This window comes from Lynx canadensis, chromosome D1, assembly GCF_007474595.2.
Source record: "Lynx canadensis isolate LIC74 chromosome D1, mLynCan4.pri.v2, whole genome shotgun sequence".
Taxonomy (NCBI): domain Eukaryota; kingdom Metazoa; phylum Chordata; class Mammalia; order Carnivora; family Felidae; genus Lynx; species Lynx canadensis.
This window is the reverse complement of record NC_044312.2, coordinates 54,614,092-54,638,374: the sequence shown is the minus strand read 5'-3', so window position 1 is coordinate 54,638,374 and position 24,283 is coordinate 54,614,092. Positions and strand designations below refer to the sequence as shown.

The 24,283-nt window shown below is 36.8% G+C and overlaps 1 protein-coding gene across 3 annotated transcripts in view; it reads right to left on the bottom strand.

The window, feature by feature from the left end:
• Positions 1 to 24,283, bottom strand: part of RSF1 (remodeling and spacing factor 1) — a 163,172-nt gene that overhangs the window by 110,597 nt on the left and 28,292 nt on the right. For 2 of the 3 annotated variants that reach the window (XM_030333593.1, XM_030333592.1), the window contains exon 2: positions 8,770 to 8,861. In XM_030333593.1, the coding sequence (XP_030189453.1) occupies positions 8,770 to 8,861 (92 nt within the window). Of the gene's footprint in view, positions 1 to 8,769; positions 8,862 to 9,793; positions 9,880 to 24,283 lie in introns of those variants that run through there. The other variant, XM_030333594.2, reaches the window with a different exon arrangement.

Here is a 24,283-nt window from a genome sequence, read left to right as displayed (position 1 = left end):
GCTCCAGTGTGTCACTCAAAGGCATTCTTTCTTTGATGTTCTGTTTGGACATCAACACACACAACACAATTGACATCATCTGTTAATACTGACACACAACACATCTGTCAATTGATGCAGCAGAATGTTAAAGTATCACTGTATTACTATTGATTAGTAATCAATTTGTATCTGTCTGTTATTAACATTTTTATATATTTGGGTGCTGCTATGCTGGGTGCATAAATATTTACAACTGTTAGATCTTGTTGGATTGTCCCTTTATTATTATACACTGTCCTTCTTTATGTCTTGTTACAGTCTTTGTTTTAAAGTGTGTTTTGTCTTGGGGAACCTGGGTGGCTCAGTCAGTTAAGCATCTGACTCTTGATTTTGGCTCAGGTCATGATCTCATGGTTTGGTTTGTGAGATCAAGCCCCGGTCAGACTCTGTGCTGACTGCGTGGAGCTTGCTTGGAATTCACTCATTTATTCTCTCTGCCCCTTCCCCACTCACATGCGCACTCACTCTCTGTCAAAACCAACCAACCAACCAACAAACAAACAAACAAAAAGTCCCTTTTGTCTGATATAAGTACACCTACTCTGGCTTTCTTTTAAAAACCATTTGCATGATAGATGTTTCTCCATTCCCGCACTTTCAATCTGTAAGTGTCTTCTGGTGTAAACTGAGTCTCTTATAGGCAGCACACAGATGGGTCTTCTTTTTTTTATCCATCCTGTCACTCTACATCTTTTTATTGCAGCATTTAGTTCACTTACATTCAAAGTAATTATTGATAGATATGTATTTATTGCCATTTTATTGCCTGTTTTGTGTGTGTTTCTGAAGATTTTTTTCTGATACTCTCTCGTCTTTTTTTCATGTTTTGCTAAGTTTCTTTAGTGATATATTTGGTTTTCTCTTTTTTCTTTGCAGGTTTATTAGTTTTTGATATTCAGGTTCTACATAACCTCTTCTGCATATAGCAGTCTATACTGAGTTGATGGTCATTTAAGTTTGAACCCATTCTTTTCTCCTCACCTCCCTAGATTTTACATATACGTAAAATTATATTTTATATCCTGTTTTTGTGAGTTCTTGATTTTTTATAGAAATCAGATCCACCTATTGTTTCTTCAAATTTTCTGCCCTCTTTTCATCCTCTTTTGGAACTCCTATAATGATTTTCATTACATTTGATGGAGTCACTGAATTCCCTAAGTCTATTATCATTTTGTGTAGTTCTTTTCTCTCTCTTGTGTTCAGTTTAATTACTTTGTCTTCCAGGTCACTAATTCTTTCTGCTGCTTCTTTCCTTCTGTTCATTCCATCAAACATGTTTCTGATTTCATTTACTGATCCCTTTATCTGAGCTATCTTATTCTTTATCTCTGTGTTAAGGTTCTCACTCTTTTCTCAAATCCAGTGAGTATCTTTGTGATCGCTGCTTTAAATTCTCTATCAGGCATGTTACTTATACCTGTTTCACTTAGATCTCTGGCCAAAGCCTTGTACTGTTCTTTCATTGGGGATAAATTTCTCTGTCTCCTCATTTTGTTTGCCTCTCTGTGTCTGCTTCTATGTAAGAAAGTCAGCTATGTCTTTTGATCTTGAAAGTATTTACTTCACAAAGAAGAGGTCCCAGAGTACCCTGCCATGCTGTGTTTCCTGTTCATGAAAACCTGGCACTTCAGGGGTATATTTTATCTGTACTGCTTACTAACTGGTATTATGGTGTTCCATTTTGTTAAACACTTGATGAAATTTTGATTTCCAACAAAAGCAGGACCTGAGATGAGCTTAAACAGTTTATTTGGAAAGTATTCTAAGGAAGGCCTCAAAGAGTAGACATACAAATTCAAACAATCACAGAACGTCCTTCGTATTGGTGACCAGCCAGAGTATCAATCTGAAATAGTACTCTGCTTCTTTCTTTGGTGTCTCCTTATTCTCCATGTACCAGGGCCAGTTTCAGACTTCACCTGGAAAACTCAAGGCTGCAAACCAAGAGGCATCAGGGAGAATGTAGTTTGGGATGTGCTGAGCATTAGGCACAGCTCAGAGAATGGCAGACTTGATATTCACTGTTTTCACTAGCTACATTTTGAGGTTATTTGTCATCAAAGAGCAGATAACTAATACAAAGGGGGAAAAGGGAGGATGGGTAAAAACTAAAGGGGAACAAAGAATTAAGGAAGAGTTTATTCTTTTTTTTTAAATTTTTTAAATGTTTTTATTTTATTTTTGAGAGAGACAGAGACAGAGCACGAGTGGGGGAGGGGCAGAGAGAGGGAGACACAGAATCCGAAGCAGGCTCCAGGCTGTGAACTGTCAGCACAGAGCCTGACACGGGGCTCAAACTCACAAACTGAGATTATGACCTGAGCTGAAGTTGAACGCTTAACCAAATAAGACACCCTGGTGCCCCAGAGTTTATTGTTCTTTAAAAAAATTGTAGAGATTGTAGCTTTCAAAAAAGATAAGGGGGAAAAACATATCTGTACTTAAGATGTGTGTATGTGTGTGTTGTGTATAAACTTTATTGATAGGCAACAAAAGGCTTAAAAATCAGATAAAAGGAAAAATATTTTTAAAAAGGACAGTAAATATGAATATGAAATTAGCAAATTTCACTAAATATTTAAGTAGATACATTATCTACTTTTTTAATTTGAAGGATTTATGTACTTTTTTTTTTTTTTTTTCCCAACGTTTTTATTTATTTTTGGGACAGAGAGAGACAGAGCATGAACGGGGGAGGGGCAGAGAGAGAGGGAGACACAGAATCGGAAACAGGCTCCAGGCTCTGAGCCATCAGCCCAGAGCCTGACGCGGGGCTCGAACTCCCGGACGGCGAGATCGTGACCTGGCTGAAGTCGGACGCTTAACCGACTGCGCCACCCAGGCGCCCCTATGTACTTTTTTTTAATTTGAAGGACTTTTTATACACATCCACACACACACACACACACACACACACACACACACATCCACACACACACATATATTATGTAAGGTCATAAAATAAGTCTCAACAAAATTAACTGGATCAAAATCATAGAAAGTATGTTCTACATGTTATAAAATTAGAAACCAGTAATAGAAAAAAAAAATTGGTGAAATTTACAAGTATGTGGAAATTAAACTACAACTAAATAACCAATGGGTCAAAGAAGAAATCACAAGAGAAATGAGAAGATACTTTGAGATGAAAGTAAACTAAATATACCAATTTATGGAATGGAGCTAAAGCAAGAAGTAAAGATGGAATATAATAGCTGAAAATGCCTATGTTAAAAAAAAGAGGAAGATCTCAAATCAATAACCTAAATTTCCACCATATTACTAGAAAAGAATCCCAACTAAACCCAAGGCAAATAAAAGGAAAGAATAGGGAAATTCTACTAAACTGTTAAGTTGGTTCTTAAAAGATCAACAAAATTGGTAAATCTATAGCTACACTGACTGGGGGGGGGGGGGAAGAACACTCACAATCAGTAAAATAAGGAAAGAGGGAATATTACTACCAACTCTACATAAATAAAAAAGATCTCAAGTGGATACTATGAACAATCTAATGCCAATAAGCTAGGTAAAATGAACAATTTCCTAGAGACACAAACTACTGAAATTGACTCAATACCTATAGGGAATACCTATAGGGGCACCTAGGTGGCTCAGTTGGTTGAGCTTCCAACTTCGGCTCAGGTTGTGATCTCACAGTTGGTGAGTTCGAGCCCTGAATTGGGCCCTGTGCTGACAGCTCAAAGCCTATAGCCTGTTTTGGATTCTGTGTCTCCCTCTCTCTCTGTGCCCCTTCCCCACTTGTACTCTGTCTCTCAAAAATAAATAAATGCTAAAAAAAAAAAAATAATAATAATTAAAGAATTAACATTTGATGAACACTTACAAAAAATAAGAGGAAGTAACTTCTCAACTAATTCTATGAAGCCACAGACATCTCAATAAAACACATCATCATCCCTATGAATACAGAAACAAAAATCCTCAACAGTAAATTAACAAACCAAATCTAGCAACATATAAAAAGGATTATGAACCACGATGAAGTGAGACTGTAGGACTGCACAGTCCCAACATATGAAAATTAATCAATGCAATACACCATGTTAATAAAGGGAAAAACCACATGTTTATCTCAGTAGATGCAGAAAAAACATCTGACAAAATCTAACACCTTTCATGATAAAAAATATTCAACATACCAGGAAGAGACCTTTCTTAGTCTGATAAAGAACCTCTATGAAAAACACATATACCTGGGGTGCCTGGGTGGCTCAGTCGGTTAAGTGCCCAACTCTTGGTTTTGGTTCAGGCCATGATTTCACAGTTCATGAGTTCAAGCCCTGCATCGGGCTCCGCACTGACAATGTGAAGCCTGGTTGGGATTGTCTCTCTCCCTCTCTTTCCACCCCTCCCCTGCTTGCTCTCTTAGTCTCTCTCAAAAATAAATAAACTTAAAAAAAAAAAACAAAACACGTATCTAATATCATATTAAATCTTAAAAGACTGAAAAATTTCCCCCAAGGATCAGGAACAAAGGATGTCTGCTCTCACCATTTCTATATGACAGTATACCAGGGGTTCTGGTTTTCTTACGCAAGAAAAAGAAATAAAGTATGTCCAGATTAGAAAGGAGGAAGTAAAACTATCTGGATTTGGAGATGATATCATCTCATATATAGAAAGTCTTAAAAATCTACAATAAAACTATTTGAGCTAATAGTTTGACAAAGAAGCAAGACACAAGATTAATATACAAAAAATTAGTGTATTTCCACACATTAGCAATGAACGATCTGAAGATGAAGTTAAGAAAAAAATTACATTTATAACAACATCAAACCAAGAAAATACTAAAGAACTGAACAAATAAGTATAAAACTGGACTCAGAAAACTATGAAACGTTTTTGAAAGAATTAAAGACCTAAATATTTTGAAAGACATCCTGATCCATGGATCAGAAGACTTATTTTTGTTAACCTAATATTCCCCAAATTTACCTACAGATTATATCTAATCCTATATAAATCATAGCTGGCATTTTTGCAGAAATTAACAAGCTGATCCTCAAACTCATTAAGAAAATGCAAGGAAAGCAGAACAGTCCAAACAATCTTGAAAAAGAACCAACTCAAAACCTATTACAAAGCTTTAATAATCAAGACAGCATAAATGATGACATAGAAGTCAACAGAATAGCAACTTCAGAAATAGACCCTTCTATTTATGTTGAATTGACTTTTTACAAGATTGTCAAGGCAATCACATATGGGAAAGAATGGTCTTTTCAACAAACAGTAATGGAATAACTAACTGGATATCCACACCCAAAAGGATATGGTTGGACCCCTATCTTATATACAAAAATTAACTTAAAAGAGATCATAGATCTAAACACAAAAGCTAAAAGTACAGAACTGTTAGAACAAATTAGAGGATTACATCTTTATGATCTTAGTTTGGGCAATAGTTTCTTAGATATGACATCAAAGCACTAGCCACAAAAGAAAAAACTGTATTGGACTTCATCAAAATTAAAACCTTCATGCATCGAAGAACATTACACAGAAAGTAAAAGAAAAAACACCAAATGGGAGAAAATGTATGCAAATCATGTATCTGGTAAGGGTCTAGCATGCAGAATATATAAAGAGCTCTTAAAACTCAAGAACAATGGGGAGCCTGGGTGGCGCAGTCAGTTAAGCGTCCGACTTCAGCCAGGTCACGATCTCGTAGTCCGTGAGTTTGAGCCCCGCGTCGGGCTCTGGGCTGATGGCTCAGAGCCTGGAGCCTGTTTCCGATTCTGTGCCTCCCTCTCTCTCTGGCCCTCCCCCGTTCATGCTCTGTCTCTCTCTGTCCCAAAAATAAATAAACGTTGAAAAAAAAAATTAAAAAAAACAACAACTCAAGAACAAAAACACGAACAACCAACTAAACAAAGAAGGATAGGAGTAGGCATTTTTCCACATTTTCTCAAAGATATACAATGGCCCACAAGTATATGAAAGGAACATTCAACATAATTTAGTCATAAGGAAAATGTAAATCAAAACCATGCGAACCCCTACTAGGATGCTTAAAATCAATCAATCAATCAATCAATCATAAGTGTTAATGAGGAAGGATGTAGGAAAACTGGAACCCTCATAAATTGCTAGAGAAATTGTAAAATGGTGCAGCTTTGGAAAACAGTCTGGCAGTTAAGTAGTCAAAACAGAATTACCATATGACCCAGCAATTCCACTCTAGATATAAGAAATGAAATCACATGTCTACTCACAGCAGCACTTTTCATAATAGCCGAAAGATGGAAACAAGCCTAATATCATAAACTGATAAGTAGATAAATAAAAAGTGGTATATCCATATGAAGGAACATTATTCAGGCATAGAAAGGAACAAAGTGCTGATTCATCCTTTAACAGGGATGAAACTTGAAAACATTATGCTAAGTGAAAGAAACCAGACACAAAAGGCCACATATTGTATGATTCTATTTATATGAAATGTCCAGAATAGGCAAATTCATAGAATCAGAAAACAGATTAGTAGTTTATAAGGACAAGAGGAAAGGAGAGTAATTATTAATGAGTATGGGGTTCCTTTTTGAGGTGATAAAAATGTTCTGATTTAGACAGTGATGATAGTTGCACAACCTTGTGAATATACTAAAAAACATTGAATTGCATACTTTCAAAGGGCAAATTTTATGTTATGTGAATATATCTCGATTTTTTAAACAATGAGCTAGAACCTGTAGTTTTCACCATAGAACTAAAGGGGTTTATAAAATCATCTCATTTCTCACATTTTATGAAGAAACAGACACAATGGTGCAAAGTAGATTATCCATGGTTCTAAAGTTTAACAAGAGATGGGAACAGTATACAAGATATTTCTACTTAAATTCTCAGAACATGTAAACAAATAAACCCACTTTAACAACAAACCCACATTTATTTACAAGGGACTATACCCTTTAAGATATTATATAAAAATCAATGCCCTGAAATTCCAGCATCTCTTTTAAAGCTCCAAAACTTGATTCTTTTTTTAAAAAAAATTTTTTTTTCCAACGTTTATTTATTTTTGGGACAGAGAGAGACAGAGCATGAACGGGGGAGGGGCAGAGAGAGAGGGAGACACAGAATCGGAAACAGGCTCCAGGCTCTGAGCCATCAGCCCAGAGCCTGACGCGGGGCTCGAACTCACGGACCGCGAGATCGTGACCTGGCTGAAGTCGGACGCTTAACCGACTGCGCCACCCAGGCGCCCCCAAAACTTGATTCTTAACCATTAATAAATATTTTATTAAAGGCAAAACAGCGATTTCACTGGTATTTCCTAAAGCACTTTTTTTAAAAAACGTTTATTTATTTTTGAGAGACAGAGAGAGACCGAGTATGAGGTGGGGAGGGGCAGAGAGAGAGGGAGACCCAAAATCCAAAGCAAGCTCCAGGCTCCGAGGTGTCAACACAGAGCCCAATGTGGGGCTCGAACCCACGAACTGTGAGATCATGACCTGAGCTGAAGTTGAATGCTTAACCGAGCCACCCAGGCACCCCTAAAGCACTTTGAATAGTTAAACATTTGCTCAGTTATCATTCACAGTTTTAATATATTTTGGAGATTTCATTCAACATTAGTTTGGGGTCTGTATCTCCTCTCTTGAAATGTGGCCAGAATTGTGGCTGCTTTCAACCAACAGAAAAGGAACCAGTGAACTGATGAAAATTGTTATGTCACTTAATTTGGAATGATGTGTTATACACCAATAAATGGAAAAGCACATGTGATTTTTATAATAATGTAACAAGCAACTCTTATACCTTGATGATTCCTCTTTTCATAGTGCTCTGAAGTCATATATATACCTCCCCCAAAAAGAAAGCAGGTATGAAAATACATGGGTAAACATGTATTTTTTTAAAAGACAAGAAAATCATACAGTTTTCAAAATACCAAAAAATATAACCTAATATTCTGGTATGTTATAGAATTAAAAATATTCCCAAAAGATATCATGGAGGTAGGTACATTTATCAGCTTGGGCTTCCAAAAATTGTGTAGGTCTCAAAGTTTGGATACAATTTCAGACCATTTTTCCTGAATGGTTTATCGTAAAGCATTCTGATTTCCCAGGTTGTTTTCACTAAAGGATAGCTTTGGCCTTATTGGTAACTGGTAATCTCCTATACTGATTTAAAGGTGTTATGACATCTTACCATTTAAGTAACAGACAAATTCTGTCTGTGTCTATGCATACAGTGTGATCTCAAGGAAGAATGACAACTTTCTTTGCCTTATTTATGTCTTACTTGATTTATCTGGATGGTTTTAAGGATTAAATGAGAGAAGACATGAAAAGTCCTAGGCACGGTGTTAGGCACAAAAGGGACATAACACCTCTGAAACCCAAATTTAGGACTAAACACTATGGCTTAGTAGTTGCAGAAAAGAATCACATACTGATAGTAACTGTATGGAATTCTAAGTCATATTTTGCAACTTTTAGTAGACCATTTTAAAAGTTCAGCATATTATGAAACACATCAATTTATGCTACAGTAATATTTCAGTAACAGAGAAGGCACATTTTTTGAGAGAGGAGGGAGAGAGAAGCAGAGAGGGAGGAAGAGAATCTTAAGCAGGCTCCATGCCAGCATGCCAGCGAGATCATGACCTGAACTGCAATCAAGAGTCGGATGCTTAACCAACTGAGCCACCCAGGTGCCCCAGAGAAGGTAATTTTTAATATTTACCTTGATCAAATATTTTTCCCATCTGTCTGCCGTAACAGATTTGCCAATCTTCCTCATCAACTTCAAATGGAGCTCCACCAATTCTTTTGGTACTTAAAAGAAAGAAAAAATACTGTTAGCTCACAAAATAAAACATTTATAAACATTTAAGATAAAAAAAGAACTTTCCCCTTCTCTGAATACTTTTTTCAAAATAGAGGATGTTGACTTTAACTATCTTTTAGACCTCTGAATCAGAAAAGACTAAACTAGGGCAAGAAATAACTGAAAACCACTCTCTTAAAGATGAGCAGGAATATTCACGTTTTCTTTCAAAGCATTATCAAGTAAGAATGAACTCGAATGTAAACTGTGGATTTTTGAGTGATAATGATAGGTCAATGTAGGTTCATTAATTATAACAAATGTACTTCTGTGGTGCCAGGAGATATGGATAGTGGAGGTCGTGTGTTGAGAAAGAGTATATATGTGAACTCTCTTTGTGTTTTGTGCTCTTTGAACTTTGTGCTCTATTTTTCTGTGAATCTAAAACTGCTCTAAAAAATAAAGCCAATTAAAAAAAAATATATCATCAAGTAAAAGCCCTTAACCATACAACCACAATTTCTACTAGTGTTTGTTTCTCATAACACGTATTTGTATACTTTACTGACATTACAGACCAAGACACAGATTCATAGAATTAGAAAAGAATCAAGGAATATAAATTCCAAGTTGGATATGGATATGGATATCTCAGAAACAGTCCAATGGCTTTCAACCTATTTCACAAAACTATTCTTTCGATCTATACCTTCTCTATGGGCTAAAGTCCTCTACATCATCCCTCCGGATCTTCACTTGACAACTTTCAGGACAGAACACTGACTTATCTTCCAAAGTTCTAGTTATTATAAAGTTAGCCTTATACAAAGTCAAAATCTGCCTTCCTACACCTGGTTCTTACTCTTATTCTCTAGTTTCAAAGACAATATTTTCAATTCCTCTTCAGCTAGAACCTTCAAATATTTGAAGACTGTTTTACCTTCCCTCAGGTTTTCTCTTCTAACTGTAAACAGCCAGAGTTCCTCCATATATCCCTTGGGTATGACGTGATTATGTTGTTTAATTATATCTGTTAGACGGAAGGGAAATAAAAGGACACACATACACAGCCATCAAATTTGGCATTTTCCAAATACCACTAAGAGAAACAGGAGGTATACTCTCTAAAACGTTTCCATAATCAAATACATTAGAAAAATACTGGATTGGGGTGCCTAGGTGGCTCAGTCGGTTAAGTGTCCAACTCTCGGTTTTGGCTCAGGTCATGATCTCATGGTTCGTGGATTCAAGCCCTGCATTGGGCTCTGTGCTGACAGCGTGGAGCCTGCTTTGGATTACCTCCCTCCCTCTCTCCCTCTCTCAAAATAAATAAATAAACTTAAAAAAATTTTAAAAAAAGAAGAGGAAAGAAAAGAAAAATACTGGATCAAAACAAAGGTCTTTTTTTTGTTTTAAGTGCAGGACTTCTTGACAACTTTATTGATGGATCTTGTGTGCACGTGAATATCCAAGGATATTATCTTCAACATCCACCTAATATCCATGGAATTTTGTGTGAAACATACATACAACACTGGCTTATCTTAGGATACAAGTGCTCTTAAGAACAGGTTGGGAAATGGACTAATTTTCAGTCATTCTTTTAGACTCTTCACTCTCCACTAAGCTAATTTTAACTTGAAACAACTCTGCAGTATAAAAACACTGACCCATTCAATAAATTTCTGTGGGACCACTATTACTAAACAAGAAAAAATATCCTTAGTGGGCCTACTCATGTGAGTCTTTTTAGGGCGTTAGACAGTGAATCGTGGGTTGGAGGTGGGGTGGTGGTGGTGGAAAGAAGCATAGGACGGGTGGTTACAGACAAGTAGACTATTATTCTAAGTCCAAACCTGAACTTGGGATTGAGGGTGAGGCAGAGAAAAGGGGAGAAAGGACCTTACTTACAGGAGTAACAGCAGATGCAAAAGACTGAAAAAGAAGTGATCATGGAACTGGAGGCATGGAAAAAGGACATCATCATGAAGAGCTTTGTAAGTCCAGGCTAAGAAATTTACATTTAAAAATTTAGACAAGAGAGTGCTTTCTCTGCACTTTAGAAAGCAAGTGAATTGTAGGAAAACAGATTGCTTTTATTTCCTTGCTGTTTTGGGAGGTGGATGCAAGGCAGAGATAAGATGTAAATTCCAGAAAATATCAACCCAGAAAGATGGGAGTAACGTGAACATAGGTAGAGGTAGTACAGACAGAATTAGGCAGATCTGAGAAATATTTAGGAAACAAATAATACAACTTAGTGATTGACTGCTTGTGCAAAGCTATAGCGAGAGTCAAGAAAACCTGAGGCACTGGCTTGGGTAAGTGAGTAGACTCCAATGACAACACAGTAGGAAGAAAAAGACAAGGGCTCAATTGTCAGCTTAATATAAGGTGGTCATGATTTTTCTGGTGAACACTGAATCTCAAATTCCTCATCTGTAAAGGGCGACATTAGCTATTTTACGGTTTTAAAGCTGTAAAATATATAAAGCTAAAACATCTTTATTTTTGTTATGACACTTGTGGAACCAAAGTCTGTTTTAATTTCTCCTTTTCCGCTTTCCCAAACACAACAGTCTTGATGATTCAGCCTTTAGATATCTTAACCCTGTGCCCTATTTCCCCCACTTTCTCTAGGATATTACTGTACCTTCTCACTTCAAAAAAATAACTATGATAGTCTCTTATAACCAATCTTCCAAAAATACTGTTTTCATAACATTTCCCATTCATCGACATCTTTTCTGGCTCCTAAATAACTATATTAAACTCATCCAGATTTCTTACTCTAGCCTCAGAGTCTTAAAGTCAGTCTCACCCTAACTCTTCAATCACTCTCTCTCACTTTTACACTGAAATCCTTCATTCAAATCAAAACAGGATTCTGGCCTGTTCACTAAGCATACACAGTCCACTACCTATCTGGGCTCTATTCAAGCCTTCTAGTTTACTGTTTTCTCCCACTTGAATTGTATTTATCTTTCTATGTCTTATCAATAAAAGGCCCAAAGTCTCTGTGATAGCCTTTTAATGATTCCAGCAACATGTTTATCCTTGGAATGTCCAAAGTATTCATTCTGCCTATATCATTTCCTTAGCAGCTGGCTAAAAGCTTTGCATCAATGCTTTATACATGTCTTCCATTATCATAAAGATACATGAAATCACACACAAAAAAATTGATATAATTAGTACTACTATATTTCTAAAAATCTAGAAGGACAGAAATAAATGTATGCAAAAAAAAAAGGATTTCATCCCACTTGGCAACTGTAGACATTATTGATTTAGGCGTACAGAAATAAATTTTATATATATATATAAAGAAATAAATTACATAGTACTTGATTTGCTTATTAGGCCATTGGCTCTTGCACAGCACTGTCCAACAGAAATATAAGATGAGTCACATAATTTCAAATTTTCTAGTAGTTCATTCATAAAAATAAGTAAGTCAAAATTAATTTTAATAATATATTTTATTTAATACTACATATCCGAATGTTATTTCAATATATACTCAAGATTTAAAATACCAGATATTTAAAATTTTTTTCACTTAATATTTTTATTTATTTTTTTAAATTGTTAAGGTGGTCCGGCTTTAGCTAAGGTCATGATCTCATGGTTCATGAGTTCAAGTCCCACATGGGGCTTGCTACTGCAATGCAAAGCCCACTTCGGATCCTGTCCCCCCCCGCCCCCCGCTATTTCTTCCCCTTCCCCCATGCTCTGTCACTCAAAAATAAATAAATATTAAAATAAATATATAAAGAGTGATATAACTGACACATAACATTATATCAGTTTTTTTATTTTTTAATGTTTATTTATTTTTAAGAGAGACAGAGAGGGAGAGGGACACACGGAACATGAGTAGGGGAGGGACAGAGAGAGAAAGCGAGACACAGAAACTGAATCAGGCTCTAGGCTCTGAGCTGTCAGCGCAGAGCCCGACGCAGGGCTCGAATCCACAAACCGTGAGATCATAACCTGGGCTGAAGATGGGTGCTCAACTGACCCAGCCACCCAGGAGCTCCATATTAGTTTCATTTGTACAACATAGTGGTTCAGTATTTGTATACCTTGTAAAATGATCACAGTAAATCTAGTTAACATTTATTACCTTACATGACTGCAAAAAAATTTTGTAAGGAGAATGTTTAAGATTTATTCTCAGCAACTTTCAAACATGCAATATGGTATTACTAACTGTAATCACCATGCTGCACATTATATTCCCATGATTTATTTATTTTATACCTGGAAGTCTGTACCTTTAGACCCCCCCCTTCATTCAATTTACATCTTATTTTTTGTACTAAGTATTAAAAACATATTGTACATTTTACACTTACAGCACATCTCAGTTCACACTAGCCATATTCAAGTGCTCAAGAGCCATTTATGTCTAGTGGCTACTATAGTGGATCATACAGAGCTAGTATATTTAAAACTAAAATGTATAACCCACAATTTACTTATAACTTACTTACATTTTTGAGATAACTGACAAATTAATTTCAGATATACAACTTAATAATTGAATATTTGTATATATTACAAAATGATCACCACAGTAAATCTAGTTAACAACTAATTTGTTTATATATTTTGTTTCAAATAGAACTGACAAGCTGGTGATCTTTATGGACATTAGTGGCTCTTAATATTTTGTCAATTGGCAAGAAACAGGCAAAAACTTCAACAGTAAAATTATAATCAACATCGTGGTTAAATTGAAAATATTAAAATTCCCATACTCTGTATTCTCTAAACATGCTGTCTATTCAAGAGACCATTCTATGATGAACAGAAATAGTCTATATCTGTCCTTTCCAATACAGAGTCATCTATATGGCTTGATATGTGGCTAATAAAACTGAGGTACTAAACTTTAATTTTAGGTACTAACTTTTAGGTACTAAATTTAGGTACTAACTTTAATTTTAGGTACTAATTTTAGGTACTAACTTTTAATTTTTTAAATTAAATTTAAATATCCACGTGTAGCAAGTGGCTATGATTTTGGACAGTGAAGCTGTAAATTATCAATTATATTTTTAAAACACATGATCGTTTTCTAAAACACACAGTGACAATCTGTAAATTCACTTATTTATCACCTGGAACATTTTCTAAATAGTCTCATTTCCCAAGCATTAAGATAATTATTAACTTCCTTCTCTAAATGTATCTATTAACCAACTTCACGTCATTCTGAAAAATATAGGTTTTGTCACAGCTGAACCTTTCACTAGATAGATATGATACATAACCTTTAACTGACCCATTTCTTTCATAAGGCCTCAGGAGGTGAAAGACTGTGGAGCAGAAGAAAAGGTCAGGGTTGTGCGAATTCAGGAAGGCCCTGCCAAGATGATGTACGCATGAAGCAGCAGAAAGTGGCAGAATCCCAGACTGCATTACTGATCCAATCACCCAAAGATGTTCTATATTTGGACATTTTTCTCTTTTTTAACATTATTTTTTAATGTTTATTTTTGAGAGACAAAGAGACAGAATGTGAGTGGAGGAGAGGCAGAGAGAGACAGGGAGGGAAAGAGAGGCGGAGAGAGAGAGACAGAATCCAGGCTGTCTCCAGGCTCCAAGCTGTCAGCACAGAGGCTGACGCAAGCTCGAACCCATGAACCGTGAGATCATGACCTGAGTCGAATGCTCAGTCAGATGCTCAACCGAATGAGCCACCCAGGCGCCCCTATATTTGGACATTTTTCTAAGCATCTTTCCAGCACAAAGCCTTACGAATGCTACTGCTTCTGCAGTCCCAGTCTTACTACTTATAATTTTGCTTTCTAAATGGTCAAAATTCACAGCAACTCATAATAACTACATGATAGAATTCTTCTCATTTCTCAATAAAGTTTTACTTAAACTTCTATGCTTTTTTTTTTTTTTTAGTTTATTTTGAGAGAGAGCACACGAGTGCATGCAGAAGCAGGTAGGGGCAGAGAGAGAATCCCAAGCAGGCTCCACACTGTCAGCACAGAGCCTGACGCAGCACTAGATCCCATGAACCATGAAATCATGACCTGAGCAGAAATCAAGAGTTGGACGCTGCCTGACTGAGCCACCCAGACACCCCTAAACTTCCTCTATGCTTGTAAGCAAAGATACACTTACAGTCCCAAAATAGTTGATTTCATATAGGTTACTGATCAAAGAACATTGATTTCAGATATGATGATTAAAAGATAACCTAACAATAAAATTTTACTTACTGCCCAGTTTTTTCCAAACTCTGTTGAGGGAGCACAGATTAGCAAATTCATTAGCAATAATGAGACTATTCCCACAGACCACTTGATCCTTGAAATACCTATTATGCATTTATATACCTTATCTTCAAATAATTCATTTAATCAATCATCCTAAAATTTTCTGAAAAGCAAAGGAGCAGTTCAGACAATGAACTGTAAGTTAGGCCACTCTCCGAAAAGCCACAGTTCAGAGAAGCCAAGTAAGTATAATATAAATCACTAAGCTCAGCTTATTACCACAGTGGAAAAAAATAAATCCAAGAAGACCTAGTATGCAGGCAGATAAACCAACGGGTATCTGCTGCTCCACTTTAGGTTTGTTTCGTTTAGAATCATACTGCTGTTCTCCTACAGGTAGAGAAACCAAACATGGTTCAGATTATTTAAGAGCCCAAACTGTGAAAATGTCTCCGCTACAAAGAAAGTAATCAGGGGTGCCTGGGTGGCTCAGTCGGTTGAGCGTCCAACTTCAGCTCAGGTCATGATCTCACACTCCGTGAGTTCGAGCCCCGCATTGGGCTCTGTGCTGACAGCTCAGAGCCTGGAGCTTGCTTCAGATTCTGCGTCTCCCCCTCTCTCTGCCCCTCCCCTGCTCATGCTCTGTCTCTCTCTGTCTCAAAAATAAATAAAAACATTAAAAAAAATTAAAAAAAAAAAAAGAAAGAAAGTAATCAGTGTACTGGAAGTAATCAGCATGGGTGGAGGTTGTGATAACCAACAATTCAGCACTCCTTCCCAAAGGAGAAGGTAGATATTTCTTATGGAGAGGAAAGGCCTCTTTCTGGGTAAAATGATGTGAGCCACACTCACATTATTCGGTCTTTAAGGGGCTTCCTTTTCCTTACACGTAAGGAACAACGTCCTGGCAGAGGGAATCTGAGATACTGGAGACATGGCTTCCAGTACCATATGCCTTCACCTCTAATCAGATGATTTTATTTCCCTTCTCTCTTTTCTCTCTGCTTAATTAATAATCACAGAGGACTTGAAGGGTGGAGAATAGGAGCGAAAGACCCTAAATAAATTTGAAAAGAAATAGTAATGTGACAGTATTTAAGGGAGAGGAGGACCTTTCCCCCAATAAACTCCAACAGTGAAAAATTCAAAGACTAGTACACCCTTCGCCTAGACGCATCAATTGCTAACATTTTAGGGAAACATTTTATAAATGGTAAAACCGTTAATAAAGATGAGACCTTAAAGAAGCAGCCAACCAAGCCAAGGTAGAGAAGAGAATGCTAGCCACAAGGAAATGCCTATACAGAAGTCCTGAGGCAGCCAAAAGCTTCTAGTGTGGCTGGTGAAGAAGTAAGCAGGAGTCAAATCCTATAAAGCCTTGGGTGCCATGGAAAGAGTTGAGATTTTATTGTAAGTGTTATAAGAACTTGAGAGAGAAATTTAGGAAAGAATCACGATCCAAGTTTTTAAAAGATCATTCTGTATCTAGGATCTGCTTCAAAATAATCTAGGCAGCTGGCGGGGGGGGGGGGGGGGCGGGGGGGGGAGTAGATGGAGTTACAGATGAAACAAAATCATAACATTGTACCAAAGTGGGGGGGGGGGTGATGGGTACATGGAAGTTCATTATACAACTTTCTACTTTCGTATCTTTCACATTTTCCATAATTTAAAAAGGTGAAGGAGATGTGGAGGTCACTTTGGTTGCTCTGTGAGGAATGAATGAGAGGGAAGCAAATACTACTAATTAGGAGGCTACTGCCACACTTCAGCAAGAGATGATGATGGCCCAGGATAAGGCTGCAGCAGCATAGATGCAGAGAAGTGCCCTCAAGGAAAAGTGCAAAATGTAGAAAGTTTCTAACAAGCACCTTCACCAATCTTGATCAGGAAGTACCTACTATATACTTGTCTTCAATGTGATCCCAATTAATTTGTTCATTTTTAAATTAAAACAAAAAAATTTTTTAACGTTTATTCATTTTTTGAGACACAGAACAAGACAGAGGGTGAGTGGGGAAGGGACAGAGAGAGGGAGACACAGAATCTGAAGCAAGCTCCAGGCTCTGAACTGACAGCACAGAGCCCAATGCGGGGCTCGAACTCACAGACTGCGAGATCATGACCTGAGCCGAGTCAGACATCCAACCGACTGAGCCACCCAGGCACCCCATAATTAATTTGTTCATTTTTAAAAGCAGAAACCACTTTTTGTTTAATCATACTAAGTCAGAAAAGGAACACATACACACATTTAATAATAAATCAAATAAATTTATTTGTATCATGTCTTATTTCTGATACTCTTCATCATTTCAAATGTCCATGTTTCCCTTAAAAGCCTATACTTAATATTTCAACTAATACTTAAAAGTTCTATTATGTATGTATTATGAAAAGCATTAGACACAGTCAGGAGAAAGAGGTGCAAACTTCAATTTCCTTGTCCATATAAAGTTGATCTAAAGTCCTCCAGCTCTATTGTTTAATGCCTATGTCCAGGTATTGAGGCAGGTATTAATTGCCTAATAATAACACAACAGTCAATCATGGGATCTTAGAATTTTTGAACTGAAAGCAATGATCTAATTCACACTATCTAACAGACTAGAAAATTTAGTTAACAAAGATATGATGTGAATTGCCTACCACCAAGCAGAGGCCAGGCAAGAGCCCAAACCTTCCAAGCCCAGTGCTCTAATGTTTCTTAAAGTATTAAATGAATAGAGAAACAGTTCAGAAGACCTAACCTACGAATCAAGCCACCCCTTCTGCACAGCTCCATTTAAATCCATTTAAAGTATATAAATCAATGGGTTTTCTTTTATTACATAATTAACTTTTTAAATTGTGGTACAATACAAATAACATAAAATTAACATTTTAACCATTTTTAAGTGTACACCTCAGTGGCATTAACTAGACTCACAACACAGTGCCACCACCACTATTTTCCAATCCATCTTACAGGTAAAATTTTAAAATAGTCACTCCACTTCCAAATTGCTTTCTGGAAACTTATAACTATAAAAACAAAATCCACAATAGTATATGTTCTCAGTGAGAGTAATATTAATATCATATGGTCTTAATTATCGTTAAGTCTCACTTTGTAATTATCTACCATCTATCTCTTCTTCCTCCTCTCTCCCATCTTCAGATGTAAGCTCCATGAAGACAAGGGCCAGATCCAACTGCCTTTTTCATCATTGTATTCTCAGTACCAAGCACAGTTCCTGATTCACTCAAGGACTTGATGAACTGGAACAGAGGCAAGAAAATAAAGGAGAAGGAAAACAACAGGGAGAGAAGGAAGAAAGTAAAACAGTTCTGCTGCTGCTAGAGAAAAAGAGAGTTGCTACAGGTGTCAAAGAGAAATTATGTGAACTAACAGTAGGCAGGAAAGTGATGAGGAAGTGGATAAAAAAGACAGCAAAGTGGCTTTGGGTTCACTGTGTGAGCCATCAGGCGATATCACCAATTCAAGACAACTTATTTGCAGTTTATGTTTATCCCTTTCTCTCCCTTTTGAGGGGAGAAATGGAAGAGGTGAATGCTCCCATGGGAATCTGTATATAGGAGCAAATAATGAAGTCTGTGTGTTTAAGTAAATACCTATATAAGGGCACCTGACTGGCTCAATCGGTAGACTGATCCCTGGAGTTGTGAGTTCAAGCACCACATTGGGTGCAGAGATTACTTTAAAAAAAAAAAGAAAGAAAAAGAAAAGAAAAGAAAAGGCCTCCATTTCTTTGTGAAATGTATAGTCTATTCCTTGCTAACAAGTGACCAGTTTACACTTTTCCTTCAATCAACATTCATTTAACAAACAGAGATAGCTAGATGAGTAACATACTATGTCATCTTAGTGTCTTGAAGTCTTGGCATTAGACACAGACAAGAAATGGGTAAGACTGTAATTTCTATAGTTATTTCAATGAACAAGAAAATGCATATCAAAACACTATTATAAGCCCTAAAACAATACAAACCAAAGTTACTGTTATTCACCACCAGATGGTGATCACGTCTTATTAAAAGCAAAACAATGATACCTTATTTGGGGGCCAGCCAGCTGACTGCTAAAAGTGATTATTAAGTAAACCAGGGTATCTGAATAAAATGTTGGTGATTTTTAAGTAAATGCAATTTAAACATCAGCAAAACAAGAGTAATAAAAAATTAGATTCTGCCTGAAGACTTCTAAAGGAACTGATTTGTTCATGTGCACATTTGATAACTCTACAACATAAGGGGAAAAAAAACAGTCCATGTGTTTCTTGTTGTCTTTTACTAGTTATTTAACTACTCACATGACCTGGAACTTCTTTAACTTCAGATAGAGATATTTCTATTTAGCAAAATGGTACCACTGAACATTTTAGAAGAAAACAAAACCAAATCAAGGTGTTGTTCAATGTCACTAATTGTCAGGGAAATGGAAATCAAAACCACAATGAGATATCACCTCACACCTGTCAGAATGACCAAAATCAAAAACACAAAAAATAACAAGTATTGTTGAGGATGTGGAGAAAAAGGAACCCTCCTCATACACTGTTGGTGGGAATCCAAACTAGTGTAGCCACTGTGGAAAATAGGATGGAGGTGTCTCAAAAATTAAAAATAGCATTACCATATGATACAGTAATTCCACTACTGGGTATTTACACAAAGAAAACAAAACAAAACAAAAAAACTCACCTAATTTGAAAAGATACATGTACCCTTATGTTTACTGCAGCATTATTTACAATAGCCAGAAATGGGAGCAGCCAAGGTGTCCATCCATAGATGAATGGATAAAGATGTGGTACATATGCAATGGAATATTAGCCATAAAAGGATCAAATCTTGCCATTTGCAAGAACGTGGCTGGACCTAGAGGGTATTATGCGAAGTAAAATAAGTCCATCAAAGACAAATACCATATGATTTCATTCGTATGTGGAATTCAAGAGACAAAACAAACAAACAAAAAGACAAATAGGAAACAGACTCTTTAATATAGAGAACAAACTGGTTGTTACCAGAAGAGAGGTGGGGGGGATGGGTCAAATAGGTGAAGAGGATCAACGGTATGTTTATTGTGATGAGTACCAAGTAACATAAAGAATTGCTGAATCACTATATTATATATCGGAAACTAATATAATACTGTATGTTAATTATACTTGAATTTAAAAAAAGGAAAAAGCATACACACATACAAAAAAAACCCCTTTATTAAGAAATGTTGAAACAAATCCCAAAATAGAGACTAGCATAATAAAACCCATGAACTCATCACACAACTTCAGCGATAATCAACGTATGACCAAGAGACTTTTTCCCTCTCCAATATGTCATTTTAAACCAAATTCCAGGTATCATTTCATCCACAAATATTGCACTATGTATCTCTAAGGGATATAAACTCTTTAAAAATAACCAGAATACCATCGTTACTACCTAAATATTAATAGTTCCTTAATGTCATAGAATTTCCATCAAACAATTTTTAAATATTTTGGGGTGCCTGGCTGGCTCAGTCAGTACAGGCATGTGACTCTTGATCTCAGAGTCATGAGTTTGAGCCCCACGTTGGGTGTAGAGATTACTTTAAAAAAAAATTCTTCAAAAATCCAAATTTTTAAATATTTCAAATTAACCAAGAAATGAAATTACATTGTACTGTTACCTCTGCAGCAGATGCTGGAGGCACCTCACCTTTACCCTCATAGCAATTAGGACTCCAGTGCAGGCTAACCTGCAACCATGTGCAAGGCCTTTCTGACTACAGGGCAAGGCAGTTAACCCTTCTTGAGAGCAGCCCTGAATCAGGGCTGGGATAAACCTGACATATGATCTAAACTATCTGTTTCCTGGCAGTGCTTCCCAAATAAACTATGTGTGCTCACATTTTTGTCTCAGAGTTTGCTTGTTGGGAAATCTAACATAAGACAACCTCTTAGATTTGAATGAAAGCTATGGACATCCTAAGAAAAATGTAAACATAAAAATTTCTGCAAATACATTCAACAAGTTTACAGAGAACCCAAAAGGCATAGACATATATCAGTTTAAAGAACCCTTCCTCCTATAGGTTCAAGATAGCTGAGATCTTAATTATGTTTTTGCAAGTGTTGAATGGAGATTGTTCAGTTATGCTGAAAAACTAACATCCCCTCCCCTTATTCTACACTGTTGGCAAAGAAACATCATTATCTCAATACTTAGTTCTTCTGTACAGAAAATCTAATCTAAATGAAAATAAACAACTGTTGGCTTAAGGTTCTACACATTTTAAAGAAAAACAAATGTTCAGAGGAGTGGTTTACTAAAACTGGGTCCCGTGAAAAAGCCACTAGAAGTTAAGTTTACAAGTATATTCACTTACATATGAACCTCAATGGATTTTTTTAAACTACTGCTGGCCTCAAAGAACAAGATTAAGAGTAAGGAACTTGTGGAGATTTTTTTTGAAAAAGTCCCCTCCCGACTAACACACACTGCTACTACCATTCTGGAAAAAAAAAAAAAAGAGAGAAAAAAAAAAAGTCTATGAACTCAGTCTCTTTCTTACCTGTCCCATTTGCTCCAAACTCACCATAATCTGACTTCTATTAGTTAAACTAAATGGATGCTTTGGTTTTTGTCTTGGCAACATGTGACACTGGTGACCAGATCTTCCTTCTTGAAACCTGGCTATCCTGTGACACTACTTTTCTGATTTCTCCTCTTATTCCTTTGCCTCCTTTTAAATTCCTTTGCAGACCCTACACTTCTGCCCTCTCCTTGAAAGGTGATTCTGTTTTAGGACTTAATTTCTTTTGTCCCTAAGTCATCTCATCCATCTCTTCACTTCAGTTTAAATATGCTGTCTCACTGTGCTGGTTACAGGTATGTTCAAGTAACAAAAAACCTTACCACTGTGGCTTCAGGGAGTTACTTTTTCTCATATAACAAAAAGTCCAGAGTAATGAGCTGCTAGTTTTGGTTTAATGGCTCAACAACACCACCTGAACTTCTCATAATTCCCAAACATTCCATACGGTTTCTAGACTCCAGATCTTAACATGTACAGTCCCCTCTATCTTCAACCCACCTCTATTCATCCTCAAAGTTGTCTGGTTGTTGCTCCCTCAGGAAATCACTCTTTTACCTTATGAGGATTAAGTGCCCCTGATGGGTATTCCAAAATGATTCTACTTATGCATTACATTGTATCATAAATGCCTATTTGATCAACTCTATCCCATGTTAAACAAGACTGAATCTTCAGCACCTGGGACAGTGCCCACCACATACCACACATTCAATAAAGACTTGTTAAATGAATGGATTGATTTGGATTTAAAAAAACAACAAAAGAAAACAACTTTGGGGTACCTGGGTGGCTCAGTCGGTTAAGCGACTTCAGTTCAGGTCATGATCTCGCGGCTCATAAGCTCAAGCCTGCTATCGGGCTCAGTGCTGACAGCAAGGAGCCTGGAGCCTGCTTCAGATTCTGTCTCCCTCCCTCCCTGCCCCTCCCCCGCTTGTGCTTGGTCTCTGTCTCTCAAAAATAAACATTAAAAAATTAAAAAATATAAAATTTTTCAAAAACATGAAACTCTCCTAACCCTAGTACCTGACTGACTAGCAAATGAATAAATAAATAAATAATAAAAAATGTTTCTTAATGAACCAGATATAAAACAGATAACAAATTTCTAAAATTGTGAAGGTACACATGTAAAATGGAATATACATTTTGGCATTGTGCACTTATGCCACCCAATCAACAACTTTACCCATGCTACCAGTTTACAACTGGCCAACCATGAACTGGTTTTTATGAGTAAGCTTCCTAACATGACAAGAGAACAGACTAAGATAAGCAAAATATAAAACAGAAGAGAATGACTAAATGGTTCCCTTGTAACCCCATTCCAGTCAGTCACCCCACTCCCAGACAAAGGCAACCACTGGTCTGCCTTCTTTCACTATAACTTTGTCTTTCCTAGAGCTTCATATAAATGGAATTATACTGTATGCACTTATTGTATCTTTATGCTTTATAATCTAGATTATATATGTATTTTTCAGCTCTGTTACTGGGTGAAAACAGTCAGAATTATTGTATCTTCCTGAGAAATTAGCCCTGTGTTACAAAATATCCCTTTTTATTACTGCTCATGTTCCTTGTTCTGATGTCTCCATTTTCTGGTATTAGTATAGCTATTCCAGTTTTCTTATGATTAGCTTTGCACAATATATCATTTTCTATCCTTTCATTTCAAACTATATATTTAAAGTGGATTTTCATAGCATATAGTTGGGCTTGCTTTTTTACCCACGCAGACAATCTCTTTAATTTCAATTAATTTTAACTCAAATACCACAGCTGGCTAGTGGTGACCAGATGAGAGACAGAAGGTTTAGGTCAAGCAAGGTCTAGCAAACTAAGGCTCACAAGGCAAATGCATCTTGTCACCTGTTTTTGTACAGCCCACAAACTAAGATGATTTAACTTTTTTAAGAGTTGGTGGGAAAAAAGAAAAAGACAAACAGTATTTTGTGGGGCACCTGGCTAGCTCAGTGGTAGAGAGCACAACTCTTGATCTCGGGGTTGGGAGTTGGAGCCCCATCTGGGTGTAGAGATTACTTAAAAATCATTTTTAGGGGTGGGACGCCTGGGTGGCTCAGTTGGTTGAGTGTCCGACTGCGGCTCAGGTCATGATCTCACAGTTCATGAGTTAGCCCCACGTCGGGCTCTGTGCTGACAGCTCGAAGCCTGGAGCCTGCTTCGGATTCTGTGCCTCCCTCTTTCTCTGCCCCTCCCCCGCTCATGTTCTGTCTGTGTCTCGCTCAAAAATAAATAAACATTAAAAAAAATTACAAAAGAAAGAAAAAAATCTTTTTTAGGGGAGCCTGGATGCTTCAGTCGGTTAGGTGTCCCACTTTGGCTCAGGTCATGATCTCATGACTCATAAGTTCGAGCTCCATGTTGGGCTCTCTGCTAACAGCTCAGAGCCTGGAACCTACTTCAGATTCTCTCTCTCTGCCCCTTCTGCCACTTGCACTCTGTCTCTCTCTCTCTCTCAAATATAAACATTAAAAAAGTCTTTTTTAAAAAATAGTATTTTAAACACATTGCAATTACATGAAATTCAAATTTCAGGATCTACTGTTTTACTGGAACACAGCCACACTTACTCATTTAT